Source organism: Bacillus rossius, chromosome 6 (assembly GCF_032445375.1).
Source record: "Bacillus rossius redtenbacheri isolate Brsri chromosome 6, Brsri_v3, whole genome shotgun sequence".
NCBI classification, from domain to species: Eukaryota; Metazoa; Arthropoda; class Insecta; order Phasmatodea; family Bacillidae; genus Bacillus; species Bacillus rossius.
The window spans coordinates 47261400-47280878 of NC_086334.1; the positions used below are offsets into that span (position 1 = coordinate 47261400).

Genomic DNA, 19479 nt, shown 5'->3' on the forward strand with positions numbered 1-19479 from the left:
AACACAATATCAATAATTTTCTTGCATATTAATTATTCCAACTTAAATAATTTTTGAATATTTGAGTATTTTGTTCTAATATTTTTAACGAACTTTATTCTTTATCATCTACAGTCTGTTAATCCAGGTTACAGAGTCCACATAAACCGTCTTCTCGCGACTTAGAGATTACCAGTGAATAATTTTATAAAGATTTAAAACTTTTATGTGAAGTGAATCGCTTTTAAGTTCGCACTTTTTTTACTGATGTAAAAGGGCTTTATATCCACCCAAGGGACAAATTAAAAGTTCTTGGATGTAAACTTCGACGCTGCTTTTTCTTACTTTTTACATTTACTGAGGATTTGATTCAATAGTGATCTTCTAAGATGCGGAACTTGTTGTGGATATAAAAACTTGATTTTATCGCTTCTCGATGTTATATTCCAGTTTCATTCGCGATAGTAGAAAAAAATTACAGAGAGATTCGAATAAAGGAAATCGTTGTTTTGATGTTCATATTTTTAAGTTGTCTCCAGTGGGTTTCTTTTAATCCGCACTCTATTTAAATTCTTTTAACATTAAAACTTTTTTCTTTGTTTTATATTTTATCTTTGTACCGTGTTACATTTTAAAATGTTATTTTGAGTTAGTTTAAAATATAAAATTAATTTCATTTCCCTTTTGAAAATTTAATATTAATTTATAGGATAAAGTCACGTATAACTTCAGTGCAACCTGTTTAAGAAATTACTGCTGTCATCATACAGTTTCCTGAAAATGCAGTTAATCTATAACGTACCTAAAAATCACGAAACAAATATATTAAAAAATAAAAGAGCCTTTATTTTGTGGATAGAATAATAAAATATAATACAAATACTCCTTGACAAAATAATATTTTTTATAGCAACAATATTTAAAATATCTGCATTCTAAAAGCATGTTTATACATTGCAAACCTGGTACTTTCATTATGGTATTTACTTAAAGACATTGGGTAGAAATAAGAAACCAATTTGCTTCTGCATATAGAGATAAGTAAGTTACATAATAAAGAAAAAACGAAAGATTAAAAGAAATAAAATTGATTAGTTTAGCCAAGAAAAAATCAACCTATGCACAGAGAGTTCTTACTATACATGAATGTTTCCTCTATATTGAAAACTATTTTGATTGAATTATTATTAGTATTTGTTTAAACACCGACTATGTATTATAACGAAAAAGTTTTTAAAACGTCGTACTTTTAACCGTATGCAGTTATATGCATATCAAATAGGGTCTAAAATAGCCAGTTTAGGTAACTTCAACGTACATTATATATGTGTGTGTGTAATAAAATACAGTCATGCTCTACTGAACTAATTATTTACAAGGAAAGCCCACATAGCTATGCTGGTTTTTTCTTGTTTACGTGTTCTGGTATTGGGGTACAGCACTTTGTATTCTAGGAAAATGAACAAATATATATCGTATTCGGATAACAAGTTAAAATCCAGTAGCATTCAGACAGACATAAAGACAAAAAACAATTGTTCATAGCAATAACGTTCCTGAAGTGCCATTATATACGTAGTCTGAAGAGAGAAAAACCAAACTTGTTAATCTAATAATTCAAAGGTAGAATAGTAACAAAATTCGCGTTATCGTTGGTAACAATTTAGAATGAAAATGTTTGTACACTTAAATGACACTTTTCATTACATCATGTGTTATTTAACATGTTTTAAAGGGTTATCAAACCAAATATTTGGCAAGCAGAAAACATGACAGACGTTTCCACCACGTTTACCGCGCACCAGAAACCATTACAAGGTCGACTTTAGGAATAGTCGGAGGATGGCTGGCTCTGACATAGTTGAAGTTACTTGCTACTTCACCATCATCATATTGCAACACCAAATACATTGCGTAAATGTTGTTTGAGAATGCCTGATAATGAATAATAATAATCAGTTAGAATTTTCGTTGTTAAACTTCGTCCCCCATAAAATACAGTCCTCAATGCAAACACAACACTTGATTGTTTTGGATGACACAGAAACATGGCGCCCACTATCAGCTCGACAAAACGCTGCCTCTCTCAGTAACCATGTACTAATGCAATATGGCCACACATTGTAAACAACCCACCCACATAAACTCACAACACCAGGAAAATGCCGAAATGTGATTTTTTTTTCTGTTGGCAATGATTGACTCTTTTCCCAGCAGCGTTGATTTGAATTGTTGTAGTTCACCATCTTCTACGACCTCGTTGTCAACGAGACGTAAAATTGGACAAAAAATAAATAAACTCAAAAGTTGACTTTTTGCGGCCCAGAGATAGCCAGTTCGTCTTTCATCTAGAGAGCAGCCATCTCTCTTCGTAAAAAACAGCCTCAGCAATAGAACCATAGAACAATGACTGAGGTAGAAAGCTCGCGTGATCTACGCAGCAACACATTCTTGTTCCCAACATTACACTGCAGTAAAAACATGTATATTGCCGCTCGCAGCTGGTAAATTGTTGAGGTTATAAAATTAAATTTTACCTTTTACGTGTTAGATATTTAATGACAAACTACTCCAGTAAAATATGAAGATTTCCGAAACATAGAGGTGCAAGTCAATAATTTTGTAGTATAGAGTTTGCTATTAATAATTTTAACGTTTCAGAGGTGAACTATATAGCCAACTTTAAGATGCAAAATCTATGTACTGGCGAACCTCCAATTTACCGCGTCTAAACACAGTACAACATTTTAAAACATCATAACAAAATAATGCATTTGTTGGAGTTTAATTTGTAAAATAAATACGCTGCTCGCATTGTTTGCATCAACCGGATTGAACTGTTTATGACTGGGTCATAACTGCGTGCCAAGGCTCGAGTGTTCGCGAGAGGTAATATTCGAGCACGAGCGCCGCCTGTGGCTGACAGGGTACGCTACGCGGCAAACAATTATGGTATGCGGGTAGCCTGCCTCTTTTGTTGGCAGGGGCGAAGGCGCATCCCCCACTTCCTCAACTCTAGCGGACCTCCCCTCCAAATGACGTCACTTGCGGGCGGGGTGATTGGCTGTGACAGCCCAGTGATGTCACTGTTGCCGCACTTCGCTCGAGAAGGGGAGATCAAGAGGCGGCATCTCCCGCACTGCTTGTAGGCCGCTTGGGAAAAAGAGTGAATGTCGAAGAATAAAGCTAATGAACGAACTACAGTGTTTTCGGATAATGTAACGGAATCACCAGGAGCGGTGTTGTCACGATAGTCGATGACAGTTTATGGAAATCATGTCTTAGAGGAGAAAGTAAGATCGTAGTATACCTGATGAGCCATGGTGGCTCACATATACTGCCTGATCTATTAATCATACAATTTAATGAAACTTCTTTAAATACGATAGGGTAAGTTGAGCGATAACGACTTTAGAGGGTAATGGAAAGGAAGTATGAAAAGGAAGTTGGACATAAAACAAGTTGAGGTTAACGGATATTGCTCGATTGTGCGTGGTTTGAAAGATGGGAATAAAAAAAAATTAAAGAGGAAGACAATTACTCACTTTCGCATACTTTCACAAACTTTTGTACCCTTTTAGATACTTTCGAATAGTTGTAAATAATTTAAAAACAATTTTATAAAATTCTACATATGCTTCGCATACGTTACTAATCTTTGCATACTGTCCATACTTTTCAATTATTTTTCATACGTACGCATACTTTGGCATTATTTCTTATTCTTTTGCACATTTTTATATACTCTCTCACTCTTTCGCACATTTTCGCATAAATTTGCAAACTTTCGCATACTTGTCCATATTTTCGCATAGGTACTTTGAACACTTTTGCACACTTTTGGACACTATCGCATACATTAGCGCACTTTAAGATACTTTTGGATACCTTTGCATACTTTTACATAGTTTGGTATACATTTGCATACTTAAGCATTCCTTACTTTGCCATACTTATGTATACTTTTCCATACTTTCGTTTACTTTTGCTTACTTTTGCACATTTCCGCATACTTTCGCCTCCTTTCCTATATTTTCCGTACTTTGAAAAAAATCGCATCTTTTTGCATACTTTCGCTAAATTTCGTATACTTTCGCATACAGTTTCATACTTTGGTATACTTTCGCATGATTAGTAATTAAATTTTTTAAGGTAGAACTTATAAATATATCTGGGATATATGATAGAAATATAGCAAACATTTATTTATGTTATTTTGAACTTAAATATATTTATAGATTTTGATTTTTTTTTGTCATTTCTCTGTTTGTTCTGGCATCAAAAAAAGAATTCAGTTCTGAATTAGGGTATGCTGGAATGTCGAACTATAATGTTTGTAATTTCTTAGATAAAAATTATTTATGTATATCTATCTAGAAAAACCACAGATAGTTGCAGTACAGATCCAAATGGTTAATGTGTTCAAAAGTGTTAAAATAAAGACAAAACAAGATTTTATTTTAGCTTGTTAAAACTTTCTTTTTGTGTAGACCATAAGATATTCTACGCTTTTAAATACTGGCGTCTCACTGAAAGAAAGATGATTATAGACGATTAAATAAACACAGATGAAGGAAATTGTTGAAAGCAGTCAAAATTGGCTAATGACAAGAAAACATCTAGCCCCTTGACTGAATTAAAAGTAACTAAAAAAAAAACAGTAAAATATGTTTAGATATTGAGTCACTATGTCATTTAGTCCTGTAGCATAAATGGTATAAAAGTAGTTTATTTGTTGGTCATGTAAAATACATCCATTTAAATGTTTTTTTTTTCTCGGTATTATGGCTTTATTTTGTTATTTAAATGGACATAATGAAAAAATTATACTACAGTAACATATTGTAAATGTAACATAATTGGTGAGGTCGAGAAACTGGTGCTGAAACGGATCAAAATTTCATTTCAAAAATATGAAAGATAGTAATAAATGTTTTTAAATTAGTTATTAAGACCAAATGCTTATATTCTAATTTTTTAAATATTGGGTTGGACCCATGTCTACAGGATTTTAATGTACAAAAGTTGGTAATCTTCATTTTAATATTTAAAGCTTTCATTTTAGTATTGTATAATTTGATTTAATTAAATTGTAGAGAATATTAAAATGTATTTTTTTGAAACCACCCGTACTATTACGTTGAAATAAGTCATGATACTGATTGCAAAGTCGCAAAACATTCAGAGAGTTCATATTAACCTTCAAACAGTTTAAAACGTTAATGTTATATATAAATGAATGTTCGCTTAAAATGCATCTTTACTTTGTCTTGTTAGATGTAATTTACGAGTTAAACTTTAAAATCTAAGCATGAATGTTCTAGAACTACTGCAAATTATTAAATTCCTATTGTTTAATGAATTTTTATAAGTTCATATTTTTAATATCTAAATCGCAAGATCACATTTTTTTATGCTTGTGTACCTGCCATTCCCATTCACACAGGTTTACAAAGCTACGCTCCCTTCATTTTACCTCTAAAATCGACCTACAGAATCACTGAATTTCCAGGTTCTCTAATACGGAACATTATTGTTGCAGACTTGCCATTGCCACAGTATTTTTCTGATACCAATATGAACTCCCACACTGGCACATGAACAAGTGTCTCTATTTCATTGGCTGCTGCCTCCTGTCATCCGGATTGCATGTGGTTGGTTCGTATAACTCTTGTCAAGAGCGCAAATCTGTTTGATCCTCGGGTGGTTGGGGGAGGGGGGGGGGAAGAATATTCTCAAGGGGAGAAGGGGAAGGAGGAATCGAGAGTTGTGCGCGTTGGCTTTAACCGATACAAGTCATCGCCGGATAGGGTGCTTGTGTGTTGTATACTGCCCATATTTTTGCCTATATGCATGCAGTAAGCAGACAACTTTGCACTGTTAGAACTTTTTACGTACTTTTCAACGAAAACTTCAATTCAAATAAACGAAGAGTGCTTCGTAATTTCAAATAACTTAATATTCGTAGGAACTACGCCGTATTTTGACCTTCCGAGTTGTCTGTTTCGTTATAATCAAAGTTGAGCACACATTTGGACAAAATAAGATTGTTCTTACTGTAGACTTAACCAGTTTTTAAATGTTTTGATAATGCTTAAATAATTTTCACGTTCAAAGTAAGTGAACTCAGAGTCCGTAAATTCACGAAGATAGCCGTAAATTGACGAAGAGCTCTGGATAATTTGTAACCAGCGTTCTTCGTAAGATCAAGGTGCAGATTTTTAGCAGTGTATATAATATACATTTACATTTAATAATTACGTTTCACAGTCACGGTTTGAAAAGAGCAAGCGGACTGATTCAGTGAAGGTCTTCTTAATCCCAGGCGCACCCTCCCCTTCTTTTTGAATCAACGCCCACGACTCTTGTAATATTTTCATTGCTTTGTTGTCCTTCAGGACGTGTCAACCTACTTAATGATTCAACAAGAATCTTATCAAAATGTAAATTGGTATGCATTCTAGAATGAATTCGAGTAACAACGTCAATTCCTCAGGTCTCTGTTGTCAGAAATATTTGTTCGTTCAGGCATAGCTTTATACTTAGCAGCTTAGTGTTAAATACATCCTCACCCCAACATAGAAAACCTTTTAAAACTTAATAAGTAGAGACCGGAAAAATTTGCGAATTCATTTCGCGATAGGCTAAAATACAAATAGTTATACCTCAGTGCTGCCTCTGCTATTGGCTCACAACTCACCTGGATGACTCTGGGCCAATGAGAAACACCCAACCAAAGCTTTATCGAATCACAGGCTGCTACGATGGGACGTCTCATAAGACAGCAGCCAATGAGTGGGTGACATTTGACCGAGTGTACATATAACTATTGAGTTCATCCTAGAGGTCATTGAACCCGCGAATTTTTCCGGTCCCTATTAATAAGTGGTGCGAAGCAGCGCAGTGACAGCCCAACTCGCAATACATAAGAGCCGGGTTGGAGTCCCGATTCGGCCACCGTGATTTTATAAAGTCACTCCAGGTAAGTGCTCGAGGGGGGTTAGGCCTCACCATCTTGCAATTTCAAATATTTTGATGCTGCTTAGAAAAAAGCTTCCGAGCTAATTTTTTTTTTTGGTTTGTTATGGCATAGGACTTTGCTTTGGCTACTTGTTAAGCCAACACTTGTGTACTGGTGTGATCATCATGTCCTTTGTAGTCACCGGCGTGAAATGATGTATACATATATTTTTCCTCGCAGCGCTTACCAACTAGAGCCTGTTAGTAAATATTTGGTTGCAACAAGGTATAGAAGGTCTGGGATACATGATTTATGCGTTGACATGCCAAAATTTGGGATAATTTGTTCAATATTAGAATTATAGCAAAAAGTTGGAAAAATCCAAGATGGCAGGGCCTAATACCCTTTTAACTATAGCGTGTGTCACGCTTAGACTCCAGTACAGATCAAATGGCGCTCACTGTTACCAGATTGGTACTACCCTACATTTTACCATTAAAAATCTTATTTTGTATACTATTTTAACTATTACAAGTTTTAATATATTAAAAACTTTACTCTTTGTTGATTTTTCCAAGACCATTAAATAGTGTCAATTGACAGTATTATAATATTTGTAAAATAATTAAATGCTAAACAATTATTATTTCACAAGAGAAACTACTTGTAACAATCGGTCAGATATTAATACCAAGGCATTCCATTAAATTATGAGCTTTGCTCAAACAGGGATAAAATTTAAAATAAAAAACGACATAAATATTTTTAGACAGAAATTGTTGAAACCATGATGGTGCCTTTCAGTTACGACTCCTAAGAAGTAAAAATGGTATATTATGAGATTATGCTCGTGTTGAAACACAGCAATAAAATGTAATTCCAATACTTCTCATGCCTAATTTTCCTTTACAAAATGCGATGTTTCAGATACAATTATAACAATTTTCTTTACATTGTAAAGCTGTGTCTGAAACTTTTGTTCTCTATGGCATGTATCTGGCAACAGAGAGCACACGGAAACAGGGCCATCGCTAATGGCAGAAATCATGCATTGGGAATAGAGAGTAAATGTAAGTTAAAAGGCACACTGCAAATTGAGGATGATTAAAGTTACAGCAAATACTATAGAACACAACACCGACACTCCCTGGAAATCGTGGAAATCACTGCGTCCAGCGCTCCCAGAGAGATTAGTTTGGTACTTAAGATTGAGGAAGATTTCTCACAGTAATGAATTTCGGCAAATAAAAAAACACTTAGAGTATATTTGGGTAAACGGATTTTACGAACTTTGTTTAGACTCCGATTTGTCTTGTTAATATACTAATAATTGCAGAATGAAATATAATTCGTCATAATTTGACCTGTTTTTGAAAGTGTGTGTGTTCTTGCAGCTTGTGATGTTTAATCAACGTTGAAATCAGTTGGGCAAAACACATGGCAAAACTGCACAATATATGCTATTTATAGGTGTAATAATTACCAGGTGCAAAATAGAGCGAAATCATTCTATTAATTCCCGAAACTGACATGAAAGCATATGCTTTTCAACCTATTTCACTGTGCTATATTTTCCCTGTAAAAGTATAAAATAATTTATAAAACGCTTATTTATTATATAAAAATTAAATAATTAAAATGGACTGTACACAACGATCTGCAAAATAAATATGGGTTTAGTTTTCAAGTATCATGACTTCCATTATGCATTATGTCAAAGAGGTAATGCATAGTTTGTTCAAAACAAATAATATAAGGATAAGTTTGATTAGAATTCTTATACATGCTTTTAACAATAATATTTAGCCCAGCCATGATTTGCCCTCTACTTTCCTAAAAATATTACTAAACATATTTCTATTTCTCGCAAGGCAGTTCTAGTTTCCATGGTTTCCATGTTTCTCCATGCTAAAAAGGAAAGCCTACAGTTCACATCAGGGATGTGAGCCACACCCTAACAGTTCTGAAATTCTGCAAAGTTTTCCAATCGCTTGTGAAATAAACCGCATATTGAAAAGATTTATATTTTTTTACGGCCAAAGAGTATGTTAAATAACGCCACCCTAACCTAACCAACGTTTGATTTTATTTAAGATAACATAGCCTAACCTAACCTCACGGAAAAAATAAAGAACTGTTATTTGTTACAATGACCTAACCTAACCTAAACTTTAACTTCGGTAACCTTCGGAACTGTTCGAGTTGTGATAGAGGATTTCATCCCTGTCCACTTTAGGCTATCCTGATAAGCAAACCGAGTGTTCGGTATTGAGTTCTATAGTATGTGGCTATAGGCAATTTGTACTGGCACACACTAAAGATAAGCGTGGGTTATGATCGCAGTCTACTCACTCAGGTGGTTGGTGGGCGTGGCTCTTCGGTCGTAATCGTTTTTGAGCAGACTGTCGAGTATCTGCAGGTGGTCAATCTTGGCGCCATCCCTGGAACACATAGTTCAGCCTGAGAGCGACAAATAAAGTCAACAAAACAAGATCTCTGCGTCCAGCTCTGAAACATCCTGAATGCACCAGGGCTTAACGTATCATTGTCATAGAAATCATTATAGACGATAAGAAGGTGAGGGCATTAAAACACGGAAACATCCGTCAAGTTTCACACTTGCCTTGTTTTGTGGGAAGGGGGAGGGAGGGGAATCAGCCTAACCACTCAATCACCGTGCCCAACGTGGAACATAGTAGCTCCTAAAACTATTCAGTCTTCTTGGATAGAAAATTTTGCTGTGATAATAAATTAAATTATTAGCACTGTTTTACATTTTTTAATCATAGGCAAGCGGAAAAAACCTAATAATATTTAATTTTAAATTTCTTTGGCCAGCATCGACCATGATTATCGCTATCCCGATATTAACAGTTTGATGAGAGTTGTTACTACACAACATAGTAGTATAGGAATGACGGGTCTGGAGTCGGAGTGTGGTGTGTGGTGGCGACCGCCATTGTGTACATTGTGACGTCACGGCAACCAACTTGGATTGTCACGTCACGGCGGCCATCAGCGTAACGGGACAAACGTAACAGGACAAGTTGTACCGTGACCTTTGACCTTGACCCCGGCGGCCATTTTATATCCGCCATTTTGGATGACGTAATTTTGTTTTCTCGAACATTCCGGCATTTTGTTTTCCGCCACTTTGAATTATGACGTCACCGTTGCAATTTCCGTTACGGCCGCCATATTTAACTTTTTTACTATCAGATTTTAATAAAAAAAATTTAAAATTTATTTAAAAAAATCAATTAATAAAATTTTAATAAAAAATAATAAAAAACATACATTTACGGCACGGAGCTCAGAGTCCTCGGTTCGAACCCGGTGAGGGCAAAAAAATAAAAATGGCGACCGATCCTTCCCCCGTGGTGGGTGCAGGAAGACTGGCCCCCACCACTTTGTTAATAGCATATATATCGCCAGTTAGCATGATGTCCACCATCTTGTCTTCGTTTCCTGGAAGCCATCATCATTGTATCGACGGCTAGAGTGCGCTGACACCATGTTAGTTTAATTCGTACCCGCTAGAGTGCGGTAATCATTTATTATTACTGTGACACCCGCCATCTTGTCATTTGGTCGCCATCTTGAAATCGTGTAATTATTTAGCTAGAAATTCGGGAATAATTACAAAATTCATTAAATAAATAAATCATTAATTAACATATTGATTCGATTGATTCCTGTTCTTGGTTCGATACCTGATAGATGCAATAATGTTAAATTTTATGTAAAAATAATAATAATTTCTATAAACCATTTCAAAATTAATTAAATAAATTTGTAATCTATATACTGATTGATTAGATCGACTAAGGTCCTTGGTTCGATCCCTGGCCGATACAAAACAACTTTAATTTTTAAAAAAAGTACCACTAAAGTGAAAGGTTTGAGAAAATAAAAACATTGCAAGTTCTTTTAAAAAATTTATTATATAAATTCTACACTACTACAAGTACAAAATACACAGACAAATTACTAAAGTTTTGTGGATTTCTCGATTTCTGCATCTGCCACCCACGAATTAAAGCGAGGTGGAAAGCCCCACCACTTGATGTAGGACCGTCCATTTCTTCGTTTTATAATCATCTCCACCAAGTACGTATCGGGATACAACGTAGGCTGAATCTCTTCGGCATTCCACGAACTACGACTTTACGACGAAGGTATTTTCGTCTAGCAGGAGCATGAAGTTCGCGAGCGATTCCGGTTCGACTCATTGTATGTAGCCGGCTTCCCTCAGTTCTTCAAGTATGGAGACTATTTCGTTGATGTGCGAATAATTTCCTACATTAAGCGAAGCATGTAGAATTCTAAGACGATCAACTAATTCATTGGGGTCGTCCCAATATACATAGTCAAATATCTGACCACTTTCTAGCTTTTTTAAACCTTCTCCATGTATTATTAGTTCACTGAAGAGACTATAGCGAGAATATAGATTTTTTCATGATATTCGTCTTTATATACACCACTATCTGGATCGTTATCGCGAAAATGTGCATTGGTAAGCTCTAGCAGTTTTTTGTACTCTTGTAAGTCTTTGTGAGAATATCCTTTAGGCTCCCTGCGAAACAGCAATTCGTACAGACCCGGAGTCCCGCGCGTTTTGAACTCTGCTACGCGCACGATATTTCCTGGTAGAAAGTCTATTTCTTTAGCACCGAGGAACCACTTATTATGTTTTCTGTACACTCCGTAGGTCATGTCATTATTCCGACTCGTAAACGATATCAGGTATGGCCGGACCATTGCATTAACTTGGTGCCCCTTTTTCGGTATTTTTTTCTTGTGCATGGACTCTGTACTCGTTAAGTCCTCTTCTTCTCGATCTGGTTCATACTTTCTCTTCTTTACAGTTGGCATTTCATCTTCAACTTCTGTCTTCACAATGATGGCTGGTTCTTCCTTGTTGTTAAGTTCGTCGAGGCGACTAGTGATTGGTTTAAATATCTCCTCATTTTCCATCTCACGTGCAAGTCTGGTTCGTCTATCAAGTAGATATTTTTCACGAACAGACTGTATAGCTCGATGAAGGTCACTGGCCAGGTCCGACATTGTACTGGCTGAAAACATATTGCAAGCCCTCCTTTTATACGGTTTTATTTGTTCGCAGAAACTTCTTTCTTGTGTTTGGCTAAATCTGAATTTGTTGACAAGTGAGATAGTGATGCTTTCAGACTACTTTGAAAAGTCCTCAAATCGTCACGTCTTTGTGCATTCGATACTTCGATTATGTCGCGAATGCGAGAATCCGAGGCTTCCACACGCTAGTCGATGGCAACGAGATACTCTAGTAATTAGTTTTCACACTTTCTACTTTTTGAGCCAGTAGCGAAATGTATTTGCGGATATTTTCGTCATGAGACCTAGAGCAGTACGTAAGTCTCGACTGCTACGTCCAAATTTGGAAATGCTGTGACTCATGTTTTGATGATAAACTGATCGAAACCTCGTCTGTACCTGCTGTTATATAGAGGCCAGTCTTTGACTATAACTAGGAATCCGTGTTCTTCTTTCCAACACAAGGAGCACATGTCTTTGAATTCCTGGAATGTCATGTCGGTGTTTACGTGATCATCATATGCGTGACGTAAATTAAGTTCGTCCATGCGAAAAAGCACTATGACATTTGCGTTGTCTCGTAGGAGATGTTTTGGAATGCGACTGTACGTCTGACACAGGTAAACACAGTCTACCTTGGCGTGTCTGCCCATGGAAAAGTACTCTTGTATTATGTCTTGCTTCTCGCACATTACATCGTCGAAAATAAACACGGAATTGGCTTTTGTTTCGTTTGGAGGTACCACATCCGCATTATCATTAAATGGGAAATACTCCAGACCATCCACCGATTGTAGAACCGTAGCTAGGCGCTGGTACTTTGACTGTTGCAATGATTTGGAATAAAGGTACACGTTTTCGAACCTAAGTCCGTTTGGTTCCTCTAAAAAACTCAGCAGAACGCACGTTTTACCGCAATTGGACGGACCAGCCATTATGCATCGTACGGCCGAAGGCAACAGTAAGCCATGTCGTGATTCACGCGCACTAAATACATCATCTTGCGTAATGCGTACGGGTAAACACACTTATTGCTTGACGACTTGCATTGTACTGACGAAATTGTATAAAATCAATTTCATTTATACTTTCTTGTCAGTTGTGCGCAATGACTCGAAGAGGTAAGAACAAAAAACACATCGGTGCAGGACTCGTAAACTCGCTGATAAACAATCTGCCATTCGAGCTACACATTCCCGGCTACAGATTCTGCGGCCCCGGCACTAAACTAGCGAAATGGTTAGCTCGCCGTGACGTGGGCATTAATTGTCTAGACGAAAAGTGCAAGCAGCACGATATCGCATTTTAATTAAGCAAGGATCTGGAATCTAGGCACAGAGCAGATCAGATATTGGCACAGGAAGCCGAAGATATAAGTAAATCGTCGGACGCGGGACTTGGAGAAAAAATCGCACGTGGGGTGTATCTAAAATCATGAAGGCAAAGACGAAATTAGGACTGGGTGCTCGTCGAGCCAGCTCCATCAAGTCAAAGACTAACTCACGCAAGACCAAACGCAAGACTGGTGCAGGCGTGCAAAAAGCCAAGCAAAAATTACAGACTCTCGACAAGATGATTATAGAAGGATTTCTTCCTTTGCTTTTGCCTGCATTGGGTTCTCTCGGCGGCCTCATCGGTGCAACGAGCGGTATAGTGCGGGCAGTCAACACTTCGAAGAATGAGCGCAAGCAGTTAAAAGAAGCACAGCGACATAATGCAAGCATGGAAGCCATTGCCATCGGTAAAAATAAACGGCGCAGGACTGTACTTACGACCTCACAAGGCAGGTCGAGGCATGAGAAAGAAGCGAATGAAAAAATCCTATGTTCTTTGCCGAAACGTCCGCTCACCAATATAGATTTAATCGAGTACGCACGCAAACTTAAATTACCAAATTTCCGCGGCGTGTTTATGCGAGACACTTTGCCCAGCAAACCAAAAACCAACGAACGCGCCATCATTAATTTAGACACGTCGTTGGGTCGTGGCACGCACTGGGTGGCGTACATAAAGTCTGGAAAAATGGCCGAGTACTACTATAGTTTTGGAAATTTACGGCCTCCGCCAGAACTTAGGCGGTACCTGGGCCGGTCCACTACGTTGTTTTACAATTACGAAACGGAACAGAAGCCTAATCAAACAAACTGCGGACACTTGTGTCTTCGCTTTTTAAGAAACAAATATTAGCTGACAAATAAAAATTACTACTTAAAGGATGTGCAGTGTTGATAATTTATTAGTCATGTCGATAACACTTACCTTGACAGGTCACGCATCTGAGCTGCGGGCGGTTCATTTCCCGCCTCTGGATTTAGACTGAGAATGGTGTATCGGACTCGTAGATTTTCAAACGTATAATGCCATACCTAATATCGACGAAGAAAATTGCAAGATCAGCTTCCTGAAAAGCGATGGGACCGCTCATGAAATACAGTTACCTGTTGGCTCTTACGAAATTGATGACATTGCAAATTACATCAGGGATATGTTACCACAGGATGTAGACTTTCAACTGCGTGGAAATCCAAACACTCAAAAAAGCATTCTAACATGCAGTGAAAATGTCGACTTTACAAAACCTGGGACCATAGGTACGATGCTCCGATTCGAATCAAAGGTGTATGATACAGGAAGAACGTACGAATCTACGCGCGCAGTAAACATTTTGCCTGTGAATGTCATAAGAATAAACTGTAATTTGGCAAGTGGAACGTATCTCAACGGAAGACTAAGCAACATGCTGCACGAGTTTTCGCCGATGGTCCCGCCAGGATATAAACTGGTTGAAGTACCGCAAAGTATCATTTACGTTCCAGTCGTCGTGAAGTGCGCACACGAAGTCGTCGTCAGAATCGTTGACCAGCGAGGACGATTGGTGAATTTTCAAGACGAAGAAATTACATTACGTCTGCACTTGAAGCGATGGGTATAAAGTTCGTAACACCGAACAGTTATAAAAGAAATCGTATTGCCGTGAATAAGGACATTTCTCTGCCAGACATCTGTGCATTAACACCTGACAACATAAAGTATCTTCTTAGTATTGGACAAGTGCCGAATAAAAATGGAAGACGAAATCCTCAACGTGGAAGATCCGGTCATTTTTGAAGACAGCATTACGAAAATGGAATTGGACGAGTACCAGCCTTTTCTGCTCGGACCGTACGCACTACCATCGGAAGTACGCATTGCTGTACAGCACCAAGATATCTGTACTTAACCTTCGCAGTACTACGTATAAGAGGCACACTGACAAAAGCGGATGGTACGCATCCGACAACAACGTCAATATCCTGCAATGGTATTCTTCACCTAATCAAAAGCATTACATATGTACTCAATGGCGTCGAGGTAGACCAGACGAGAGATGTAGGCATAACATCTGCTATGAAAAATTACCTTTCGCTCACGCTAAATGAACTGTCTGCTGCAAAGATGGTCGGTTGGGCTCTCGAGGATGAATATAAGCTTCCGGTTTATGCCGAAGGAAAGTTCGAAGTTTGTGTTCCTCTGTCCATGCTTCTTGGATTCGCTGAGGACTACAAGCATATAATCATTAATTCGAAACAAGAGCTCGTACTGCTTCTAGCCAACACGCACATTAATGCAATTGTCGCCGCTGCAGAAACCCTCAAGATGTCTCGCTAACACTACAGTCTATTGAGTGGATGCTGCCCCACATCCAAGTGAGCACCGTTGAACGAGTCAAGATGTTGAAGAACATAGAAAATGGCAAGAACTTCGATGTGCCATTCCGATCCTGGAGCCTGGAAACTTATCCTAGCTTGCCGCATAGACAGCGTATCAATTGGATAGTAAAGTCCAGCTTCGCTACGGAAAAACCAAGATACATCATCGTCGGGCTTCAGACCGGAAGACAGCTCAATGCAGGAGTAAGTCACTCCGTATTCGATAACTGTCAAATACGTAATGTAAAAATATTTTTAAACAGCGAAAGCTATCCGTATGTTGACATGAACATGGACTTTGAAAGTGGAAGATATCTTCTAGCATATCAAATGTACGCCAAGTTTGAGCAAGCTTACTATGGGCGGAGACAGTCACCGATACTGAGTCCCGACAGTTTCAAGAACAAGGCTCCGTTAATGGTGTTTGACGTTTCCAAACAGGATGATCGAATAAATTCAAACATAATCGACTGTAGGATCGAGATAACGACTAGCGGAAATATTCCGTCAAACACCTATGCTTTTTGTCTGATACTTCACGATCGGCGAGATCAACTTGTGAAAATTCTGTCATAAATACAGTTTCGTTTTCGATGATAAATTAGTTACGACCGAGCATTGCTAGCGACAAGATGTACTGCAACCTGCAAGGTTTCCAGAGTCAAAATGGATTCGTGCTCAAGGAAATTAGCGTCACCTCCGGAGACAAGATTCGAACTCGCACGTTCCGACCTCCGTATCCTTGGAAACTACTAGACGAAAAAAGTAAACGGTCGAATGAATGGCTATGTAAATATTATCACGGACTAGAGTGGGACGAAGGAAAAATTCCGTACCACCAAGTGAAAAACACTATTGAAGATTTACTAGTTCAAAACGAAATAATCTACGTTGCCGGACCTAAACAGAAGAAATGGCTGAGCAAGTTGTGTGATGCGTTGGTTGTAATTGTAGACCTACAGACCGACTACGGCTGTCCTTCATTGCGCAAGCTTTGTACAATATACGAAGCTAAGCAGCCAAACTACAAGTTTGAACGTGTCTGTGCCTGTACAAATTCGCAGTTAATGCAGAAATGGCACACACAGTGTTAGTAGGAGCCTGCATATGTATAAATGACGTACATCCGTATGTGCTTTCAGTTGTAGTTCGACCTGCAAGATGATGTTTACGTTTCATCCTGCTAACGTGTACGTGAGCGTAAGGCTCCTTTCACACGGGAGACTTGTCTGACGGCGACTTGTCGCCCGGCGACAGCAGTTACACACGCAGCATTGGCAGTGTTCACAAGGTAGACTGTCGCCACCGTGTCGCCGGGAGACAGGATATCAGTCGCCGGGTACCTGCTGTCGCCGAGAGACTGAAGACTCGCGAGCGACTGCAGGGGCATTCAGTAGCATCGTTGCTGTCACACGGTAGACTTGTCTGCGATGGCGTCCGGTGAAGTGCTTTTTGATACTGAGAAGTTTATTCAAGAAATTCGGCAACGCCCCACATTATGGGACATTTCATCAGCAGATTATTCAAATAAAACCAAGAAACAGGAAGCGTGGGCGGAAGTGTGCCGTCAGTTCCATCAAGGTTTTGATTCCTTAGAAAACAACAGAAAAAATGAAATAGGTTGTTCAAATGCTGTTTATTAACAAGATGTACATAGTATTTGCGTTTATTACGTGCATGGTATTTCAGCTGATTAGAGTATAGTACTACTGAAATTAGTCGGAGATTGGGACCTATATGAAATAGTATGACACATGAAACACATGATAGCTTGTAATTGAACATAAAAACAACAATATTAGCCTATCTATTCGACCAAGTTACCTAAGAATAGATAAGATTCCAGATAAGTAGTTTTACTTATTGCGTTATGCATGAACAATTTCGACCAATTTATTGATATAGTATAATATTTTGATTGACTGATTAGCAATAAAAACACACAAATAATGTCTATACAGCGATTATCCTTTAAGCTGTATCCTGCCTCTAATATTATACTAAATTCGCCTGTGATATATCTGGCGACTTGTCTGCCACTAGTTTTCCGTAGTTTCCAGTGACTACAGTCGTCGGGAGACAAGTCGCCGGCAGACAAGTCTCCCGTGTGGAAGGAGCCTTAGAGAAGCCAAAGCGTATAAAAGGGCATGCGCCAAGTCAATCGAGGAGCAGAACAACTGGGACATCCAGCCAGCAGGCTGCCACGCTGCTCCGACACCGCTTGCCGGCCTACTCCGTCATCAACCGCGGAGTTGCTGCCGCCCGAGGACCGAGAAGACATCGACTGGGTGAGACCTCTCCGAGTTGTAACCCAGGATATGGACAGTTCATGTGGAAGCGTCGCTGGATTAGGCATAAAATCTTTCCGAACTGACATTAACTAAAAACGAAGGTCCAGCCACAAGGGCAAGAGGGCGCGCGTTAGCAACTTCCGCGAGGGCCGAGCGAGCGGGTGTCTTGGCACAATCCCGACACTATCACGACACAATCACCACCAGAGTACAACACAGTACGGACTTTAACTCTACCGCCGGTAACGAAGAATTGTAGACACCAGAAACAGCGAGCGGGATAAGAACTTGTGCGTTACTGCGGCGATGTGTAGCGAGCTTCACTTGGTAGCGGCGGAAGAGTAACAGAAAAACAAACCGCATAAACAGAGACTAAGTTAAACTAATGGTTGTGTGTAAATAATTGTAACCACTTGTATGAATGATCTGTTGAGAGTAATATTGAGTAATATTAAGATTTTGAATGTTCAGTGTGACTTTGTATGTTTTCTAGTCTTAGTAGTTTGGCTTGACGGCGTATCGGTCGTAGGCGGTGACGAGCTCACGGCTCCCCAGAATTAAGGGTATTGTTTTTTTTAATTGTTCTGCAATCCATCACAGAAAGTTAATTCAAATGTCTTGTGTTATAGTGGGAACTTGCATCTGCAGTTCGACACCACAAGAACCCGACTTATTTACTTTTTATGTCAGTTTCAGAATCAATGAAGTACTTGTTTGTGTTATTGAGTTTGTCAATAAATTGTTATTGGAATGAACTTAACTTAGCAACTAATTTCAGAACCACCCGCAAACGTTCTTTTTCCTCCTTGTTAGGGTTTTCCTATGTCCTTAGTAAAACCCGTGACACCTATATGTAAAATTTTGAGTTCACGATGGTTTTGGGGTCTATGGACCATGAAACGAAAAAATTTATTACAATTTTCTGAAGTTGCACCATAGTACAATAGGTAATCTTTCTTCGAAATTTCCCTAAAAGTTAGACATCTTGCTTATTAGGTTTTACATAGAGATAAATTATTCTTTTTTTTTTTAACTGAAAAAAGTTAATAATTGAGAATTGGAAGGATGCGGGTATAATCTCAAATAAAAAAAAAACTGAGGAGTCGACAAACACAAGCAGAGTTACGAGAATTCCGTGCCATCACTGCTGCGTCATTCCTACCTCTCCCCTGCCGTCTCCCCTTCTGGCCGTTACAACTAGCATATAACATGCTCCGCTAAGTACCTATCCCCGCCCCCTTCGTTTTCCGTCTTTCCATTCGACCGCTAGTGCATGCGTTGGAGTGCCGTCACCGCTGATGCACTCTCCTCCTCTACCGGTTCCCCCACCACGTGCCTAACTATTCCCCCTAGTGCGATCGGAATTTTCATAACGCTCAAATTGTAGCGCACTCAGCAAATAAGTTTCAGTTGGAAAGAAAAAAAAATAGAACTTGAAAACGGCGGTTGAAACCAAGCCGTAACGCGGGAGACGGCGCGTCTG

The 19479-nt window shown here is 38.5% G+C and overlaps 1 protein-coding gene across 1 annotated transcript in view; it reads right to left on the minus strand.

Moving 5' to 3' along the window:
• Positions 1-19479, minus strand: part of LOC134533147 (glycine receptor subunit alpha-2-like) — a 118849-nt gene that overhangs the window by 79964 nt on the left and 19406 nt on the right. The window contains exon 3 of the mRNA XM_063370457.1: positions 9293-9381. Within this exon, the coding sequence (XP_063226527.1) occupies positions 9293-9381 (89 nt within the window). The remainder of the gene's footprint in view (positions 1-9292; positions 9382-19479) is intronic.